At 33.8% G+C, this 8,829-nt stretch overlaps 1 protein-coding gene across 2 annotated transcripts; it reads right to left on the bottom strand.

Moving 5' to 3' along the window:
• Positions 1-296: 296 nt before the first annotated feature.
• LOC127837957 (uncharacterized) lies at positions 297-5,393 on the bottom strand. Of its 2 annotated transcripts, none has more exons than XM_052365432.1 (5): positions 4,819-5,393; positions 4,405-4,483; positions 3,419-3,958; positions 2,681-2,814; positions 297-2,224 (listed from the first exon to the last, which is right to left on the bottom strand). In XM_052365432.1, exons 1-5 carry the CDS (start codon positions 5,005-5,007, stop codon positions 1,310-1,312), a joined length of 1,857 nt encoding a protein of 618 aa, XP_052221392.1. In that variant the 5' UTR covers positions 5,008-5,393; the 3' UTR covers positions 297-1,309. The 2 variants fall into 2 exon arrangements, with proteins under 2 accessions (XP_052221392.1, XP_052221393.1); XM_052365433.1 differs by having other exon boundaries at positions 298-2,224; positions 4,825-5,393.
• Between the last annotated feature and the right edge of the window lie 3,436 nt (positions 5,394-8,829).

An 8,829-nucleotide genomic window follows, 5' to 3' on the forward strand; every position in this document is an offset into this window, starting at 1 on the left:
TATTAATCGTTTCCATGTTGCATATGCTTAGAAACACCTCAGCGCAAATATGTTTAACAGCGTAATAAACATCATGATGGAAAAGTCATATTGTTTATTTGCGTAATTTCAATAACTTTCCTTGGAAGTAATACGGAATTTCATGAAATACATTTAAGGTACATCCGCTATAATATTGGTTCCGAATTAATACCAAGGCTTTCATATTATGTAAGCATATCAGTGTTCATAGTTCCATTCAAAATGACCAAGTGGTTACAAGCAATATTATCTCAGTGATTTATTTGTAGCAGGTTTTAGCAATATTACAGATATTACATAACAGTAATGTAAAATAAATTTAGTAATTAAAATTCATATGCCGGTTAAATCTTTCTAAAATAATTGCTATTGCAAAATCGTCGTTCAAACCGACAAAATGGTGAATTGGTAGACGATTCTTCAAAGAGTTTTGAAATTTCTGTTAACAATTAAAATAAGTATGAATGTGCGTAATACTATCCCGAATTCCCAAACACATTTTCTTTGAAAATTGCATTATTAAACAAGATTTGTTTGTGAAACACTATGACCCCCCATATATTTGACCTTTGACATTGAAGGATGACCTTGGCCTTTCACCACTCAAAACGTGCAGCTACATGAGATACACATGCATGAAAAATATCAAGTTGCTTTCTTCAATATTGCAAAAGTGTATATTAAATAAGCGATTTTGAGCAATATATTTGTCATTTGACCTTAAAGGATGACCTTGACATTTCACCACTCAAAATGCACAGCTCAATGAGATACATATGCATGCCAAATATGAAGTTGCTATCTTAAATATTACAAAAGTTATTGCAAATGTTAAAGTTTGACGCAAACAAACAAAACAACAAACCAACAAACCAATAGAAAGCGCAAAAATATGTCCCCCACTATAGTGGTGGGGGACATAAAAAGCCATGCGGGAACAATATTCAATACTAATCGCACAGTGCATACAACTCCAATCATTAAATAGTTAATACAATTATTAACTTGCGATATTTAAGGAAAATAAAAATAAAGCCAAGTGTTTTTATAGAAATCATTGACACACATTATATACACAGTATATGACTGTAAATGGGTATTGGAAATTATTTAATGTACTATGCACTTGTTCTGCATTTTTGTAAAAGTTTTGTGTTTTTTTCTTAAAAAAAAAGCATTTTATTACATCAACATATTCACTCGGGATATGCATTAACACTTAATTTACATGATTAATCATACGTTTCGCTTTTTTGAAAGTCAGTGAAAGTACATGAGCAAATTTGTTTCACTTTGGACCAGAGTCACCAGTGTATAACATAAATATTGAATCATAGTGTTCCCCTAACACTGTGAATACTTTATCAAGGAGAGTCGCACAATATGTCACATTGTTACGTGGTTGTTGAACGGTGGTGTTTGTAGAATCATAACACAAACTCTCAAGTTTGCCTACTAGCATCGCGACAGCATACAATGTTCGCTCCCTTCTGTCAGTGGCACACACCATTGCACCGCTGTCACCAGGCTTGCAGAACGACTCACCCTCTGTGCGATCATTAATTGTTATCAACAGGCCGTTTGACGTTTCTAAATCGACAGCAGAGATTGTTCCTAAACCAAGAGACGTTTTCGCTCCCCATATATGAACTGGAGCTCCTACCCATTCTTTGTTTTCTTCATTGACAAGTAATTGTCCATGCATCTCCTTCCCTGTCTCTGTTTTGAAACGGGTATTACACATGTTTTTATATTCTTCATATATTTCAATTGGAAGGATATCAACTAAAGTATTCTCATGAATAGTTTTCATTTCTCCAATGATTTTGTCATCAACACGAAGGTAAACATGTCCGTCTTCTCTATTAGCATTTGCTACGTGAAGAGAAATAAGTGCAACGAGTTTTCCATAATGTTGTTCCGCATCTGTTTCAACTCTGTTATATAACTGGACGGGGGAATTTTTAGGAATGCTCTGTGCAAAACCACCCAGTGTTCCATTATAAACACTGTCTCCAGTGGAAATGAAATTTGTGAACTTACCATAAATAAATATGGCTTCAACAGTTTCACCAGCAAGGAGTTGTTTTACTCTACGTGTGGTTTGTTCGCTGTCGGCCGTGTTATCAACAAGGACTTCGATGTATCCATTATTCTTCGAGCAACCAATTACCCCTTCTATTTTAAGTAGTCGGCTGATAATCTAAAATAAAAAAAACAATCATGGGAATTTATAGTTAGTCAAGTGATTTTAATTTTGGATGCCGCTTAATATACTGTTTTTACACTAATGATCATAAACAAACGACATAAAATGGTGTTTTCAGTAAATGATATGAAAGCTATCTAAATAAAACTTGAAACTGTGTACTTTATAATAGAATGTTTGTATTTGTAATAAAATAGAAATGAATCAAAATTGGAAACACTAGCACGTCTTTGTTTTCGTAACTATACAAATCTAAACATAAATTGACACAAATAAACCCGTTAAAAGTCTGTGTTTTTTTTTGGATAAAATATTTCATTTGACGAAAATTTGCATCAATGGTGATAGATTTGTGGAGCGAATGTTATCCCGTGTTTACGGGGCCCAATGCCACACTTGCTCAAGGTAGCGTTAAACCGTAATGGACCATATTATAATATTTTTACAAACCTCGTCAATAGTTTTTGGATAGCTATGCGTTATCTCTGGAAGAGAAAGTCTTTCAGGTATTGGTACTTCACTTCTTTTGTATGCCGACCGTGCGTATGCATAAATGTTTTGCATAGTGTTTTCTTTTTCAATGTCTGAAATTTGTTTATCTGCTAATTAAATATTTATTTCACTGCAGTATTTATATGAATATAAATGAAGAAGATAAATATGAGTAATTTGTAACCAAAACATTAGTAAACGCTTGAATTATTGCGCAAACAATATAATTGTGAGCGTATCTCGTGAAGTTAAAAGTTTCATGTTAAACCAAAAATGGACCAACAATGTGTCGCCTTATTTAAATCAATGAAGTTTCTTATATACTGTAAAATACTTATGAATTGACCAGGACATATCTAAAATTGGAGATTGGCAAAGCGATAGAATAACTTTGAAACTTAAATTTGTAAATTTAACACACCAATAAAGCAATTCAGGGGACACAAGTGCAACCTTAAATGTACACATTTTGATAATTCGATTTTTCAAGGACATTTTATCTACGTCTTTAGTCAATACATTATAAATAATATTATTATGTGGAATAACTAAATTATCTTGGAGAAAAACCATTAAACACACATGTGTACTGACCATATTGATGAGCTGTTTTTTTGTCTACAAAAAGAATGAAATAAGTGCGATTGACAATGATTCAAATCAATGTATGATTTGCATGTACATTTTAACACTTACTTAACGTATGTGTAGGATCTCCATATTTGTCTACGCATTTGCCAACAATGTTCTTTAAAACTGCAAATATGGCACGTTCCAGAAGATCATCTGCAGCTTCCATGATGTCTGATATCGTTGTCGTGCTTTGGAACACGGAAAATCTAGGGGCAATGTATGTTGTATCTTGCTCCTTGCTAACTAAAAGGACGCATATGACAGAGCCATTGTCATCTAGGCTACTTATCCATTGTTCAATCTTGTTCCGCTGTCCTTCATTCACAATCACTACTGCAGGAAAGGAAATGTTCCGCTCTTGAAAAATGAACTCTGGAGTTAGTTTCTCGAGTTTTTTGTTAAATGCCTTTATCTCGTCCATTAATGAAGATGTTGTGTAAAGCTGAATGCGCCATTGATTGAACATTTTTCTCTCAGTTTCATTAAAAACTGGTTCGTCAAAAATGCTTTTTCCTTGAGTCAAAATACCCTGTATAGCTGCACAACCGTGTCGAAACGCTGGGAATAATTCAGTTCCGTATTCTGCCATGACGTCAATATTTACTATAATTAGTTGAAACATCAATATTTCACTATCCGGTAAAATCGAAACATGCTATCTTACTATGATTCTCCTCAATCATGTACTATATACAACACATTATTTGTCCTTAGTTTCCCATAAAGATTCAAACGAAAAAGGGCATACAAATAATATAGCATAAATAACCATGTTATTAATTAGAATCAAAACAATCATCATTTGCACAAAGTGCCTGTCTTCAAATTACAACGGATATTGAAATAAATATTGCTTTGTGATACGTGCACCTGAAATATTTTCTGTAAACATTTTTTTTTCATGACTTCAGCCAGATTGCTCGCAAGTATTCAAACATCCATTTGCATTTAACTTCAATCTTCAAGTATTAATGAAATATATATTTGTTCTTAAACACAGACATGCAAAATTACAGTAGCATATTTTGAAGGCAACAATGTTTACTTACGCTGTTCAAACAATCTTCTTAGGTCTCCATTTGTTGAAGACTCAATCTTCGCCCCAATTCCATTACTAAATTCCCCCTGCTGAAAATTGAAATTGATTAATGAAACTTATTTATTTCGTTATATTAAAAGTAGTTTGCTGTTTGAGTGCAACAAACGTAAACATCTTCTCGTTTGAGGGAGACATGCGAGACAAAACGTCTGTAGTTAAAGCTTTAGCCTTTTTTTAAATATTTTCTTTACATTGAAACATATCATATTTCCAACAGACATAATTGATAAATAAATCATACAGTGTCTTCAAAATATTCTTACAATCGGGGAATAGATACAAATGTAAATTCCGTCTGACTACGTAAACAGTGTATAAATAACTTAAAAGCTTTGTTACGAAAATATTAAAAAAAAAATCTGACTGTTACCACTGTAGCAGTGGTGATAGGTTTCCTGGTGTCAAATATTTTTTCCCCATCCCCTTTCAGCTGCTTGGCTCGCAACGCCTCCTCTGTGAGGTTGGGCGTATGGTCCCCTCTTTTCTTCGAGTTGATCCGCCGAAGCAACTGTTCACAGTTAAAATTGTTTAGACATGTAGCATGTAGTTTCATTAACTGATCGAATTTTGATTAATATTCCTTACCAACTCAAATACATAGATGGATAAGTATACATTATGCAAATATTTCAGTATCATATATGACATTTGGCCAGGAAGTGGAAACTTAACAGTTGACACATTTTCTTGTTTTCTTTAACTTAAAGCATCTTCTCAATGTGATGGTCTCATGTGTGAAAATTAACCAATGCTGTCGTAATGCCGTATACCATGATTATAAAATAGTTCAAATTGCAGCCTTTACAGAGGGATATGTTTCTTGCAGGCGATCTATGAATTCGTCTACGCACACACCGCCGGTAAGTTTTTTATTTATTATTTTGATATTTTAACTCATTACTATTTCGTTAAACAATCAACATAAAGGAAAAGTCTGACTGACGATACGGACAAGACCCCCACCAGTAAGGCCCGGTAACTGAATAAAACGAACTTAAAACTATACCTGAACTTCTTACTTTACTGCCTTTACTGTTACATAACTCTATTAAAAAGTGCTTGCTTGTTATACCATAATGCCAGACGTGTCGAGATCTGTTGAGAAATTCATTCAAGAAGAAACACTCCAAACTCTATCCGAACTTCTCGCTCCACAGCCTTTTGAAGATTTTACTCACCTTCTTTTATACAAAATTGTACTGTATTTTTACCGTAAGCCCAGTAATTTAAAATAAAGACAGTACAGTTCTGCAATAGCATCAGTCAACCAATATTCATGTATTAAACAATGTCATTTCGATAAACATGAAGTCAACACGTACCATGATAATCCCCCTTACAGGTTATTTAACACTATCAGATAGGCATTATATACTTATCGGCAGATTCCCACTTATAAGAGGCCGCCTGGTGTTTCTGAACTCAATGATAAAGTGTTGTGAACAGTTCCGCTGTCGCAACGATACTCTTGGCAGAAAACAACCTGTTTAGGTAAAGATTTGACAAAGTCTGAATTGATTTTACATATAACCTTAATTTTGGCATCGTCTTTCGAGCTAGGGACTTGGTTATAGTGTGAGCCCCTTTAACATAGAATTGGGGCAATTTCATTGACTCTTCTTTTTGAGCCCAACTTTCTTCACCATTATTCGGATTACATCAGCAGAGTGTTTTAAAAATATCTATGAAATTTTGAACAAAGCGACAAAGTAAAGATTCCCTTAATCTCACCTTTGAACTTTAATTTTGAAATTATTTTTTGGTCTATGAACATTTTATTATGCGCAACACTTCGTCTAGACATGCTGATGACTTTTTGATAACTATTAAAATATTCACCCATGCTGGACAAAGTTATGCTCTGGACAAGGTGTCAAGTACAAATTTCCCTAAATTTGACATTCGATCCTGAATTGTGACCTTGATCTGGTAACAAAGGACCTGGTTCATGCGCTTATGAGTCATCATGCTGATCACTTATGGAAAGCTAATTCAAAATCCATCCATGCTGGACAAAGCTAAGATTCGGACAAATATATTTCTCGCCGACTGCCAACCCGACCGCCCGCCGCCTGCTCGGAAGTTCCCATAATACGGCCGTTTTTAAAAACGGACAAATACTTATAAAACTCTGAAAACATTTTAAGGATAGTTCGCGTTGCTGTCACCAAAGTCAGTGTTATACGATAATGAAAACTTATCAAACAAACGCAAGTTTGAAGATAAAAGCTGTGTCAGAGCCTTGAAATGCGGACCTTTGGGGGCTTAATCCGGTTTCACCACTAGCCTAATTTTACACTTATCCAATAATTCATGTCACATCATTCATATATAAATTGCATATAAAAAGCAACATATGTCGATAACAAATGATTGTACACACACAAGTGAAATGGAACTACAAACGACCGAACCACCTTATCTTCAAATGCCCAAAATCAGACAGAATTTAGGCATATAATTATGACATAAAAATCTCACCGTAATACACAAAATTAAAATTTTACTTGATGAAACAAAACTTCTAAGTGTACGAAACTTATAAAAGGGGTTACCGCTTTGAAACATGTTCTGCTAAGCATTTACAATTCAAACGCTTGGAAACCAAGCCGAACCTCACACTTAACCTTATAATAATTAAGTTGCGCACAGGTGTAAATTCACTTGAGTCCAAAAGTTTTTATTACAAACTTAAACGTAATACTAAACAATATTAATCTAAATGTCTTGCTATTTGAGACTATGTTTAATATTCATCATAGCAACATAATTGCCATTTTCTCAGAAAGTATGAAATTATAAATATACATGCTCAGTCAAATTATTTATTCGAATTGAGGTCAAAGTGTTCCAATATAATCCCAAGAAAATGTAGTGTTTCACTCCGATGCAATCACATGAAAACGTTGAAACAAAATAAAATATGTATAATCCAGGGTATGAGTCATTTCCTTAAAACTATTCAAAGTAATATTGGGCATATGCATGATGCTGGCGGCTCAAACATCTGTTTGGAATTTGTCAAATTGTGAAAGTGTAATTTAAGATGCACTTCTTTTTTGTTCACGATTCTGATTATAGAATGTTCATTAAAATGTCGCAAATATTCTATACTTACATGTAAACTAGGTCTCACATTAAAGCTTGATTATGTGATCTATAAAGCTTATTAAAATTTAAAGATAACCTTACCTTCAACCAATTGTCAGCTTTATACATGTCTATCTCAATGCACAAATGTAGCTAAACCCAGTTGATCATTAATTACCTCTTCATATCCGGCCGTTACAAAGTTATGCTGATTTGAGTATACTTTACATCACTTTATAAAGAGTGCCGACTTTAACTTGGCTAATTGCAATAAAAATGTAAACATATTATAATTTCTAAAAACTTAAGGTTCTTAAGTTCAGATCTCTTTTATCGACGACATGGGTTTCATGCTGATAATGGAATATTTGACGACAATACATAAGCAAACATCATTGAACCTCTTAAGTTGATTTCCAAAAAATGATAAACATTCAGACCAAATATCGGCATTATTCAATAAAAGGCATTTATAAGTGTTCTACAAACACTCATGGAGTTGTGGACGAGTTGTTTACAAAGTCTAAACATTCAACTATCTTTCCCAGCAAGACTTAACAACGATCGAATCCCAACAATTGACATACCTTCTGTCAAACACAACGAGACTTCCTATTACCAAATGCATACTGCTTAAGATGCATGCTCCTACCTCTTAAAGGGATCTTTTCACGCTTTGGTAAATTGACAAAATTGAAAAAAGTTGTTTCAGATTCGTAAGTTTTCGTTTTAGTTATGATATTTGTGAGGAAACAGTAATATTGAACATTAACCATGCTCTAATATAGCCATTATATGCATCTTTTGACGATTTTAAAACCTAAAAATTATAAAGCGTTGCAACGCGAAACGATTGAATAATTTGGAGAGTTCTGTTTTTGTCGTTAAATTTTGTGAAACTACGAAGATTGCTTATATAACGTATAAAATACATGAAGGATGTGTACTCGGCGGAATAGCTCAGTAGGCTAAAGCGTTTTTACTTCAGGACTCTGGCAGGACTCCAGGGGTCACTAGTTCGAAACCTGCTCCGGGCAATGTTCTTTTCCTTTTTTTATTTTTTTCTTGATTTTTTACTGGAGCTTTTACGATCCAATGTTTACATTTATCAATATAAAGCATTTAATGAATAAGTTAAAAAAAATGCCAAAATCTGTGAAAAGGCCCCTTTAACTGATCGCATACCGTATAAGGCGTCAATACGCCTTTTATAAGTCCACTTGGTATTTGTTGCAGGCTGTATGCTTATATGATGTGCTTCTTTTTTTCAAATCTAACTTCAAGT

This window comes from Dreissena polymorpha, chromosome 7 (genome assembly GCF_020536995.1).
Source record: "Dreissena polymorpha isolate Duluth1 chromosome 7, UMN_Dpol_1.0, whole genome shotgun sequence".
In the NCBI taxonomy this organism is placed as follows: domain Eukaryota; kingdom Metazoa; phylum Mollusca; class Bivalvia; order Myida; family Dreissenidae; genus Dreissena; species Dreissena polymorpha.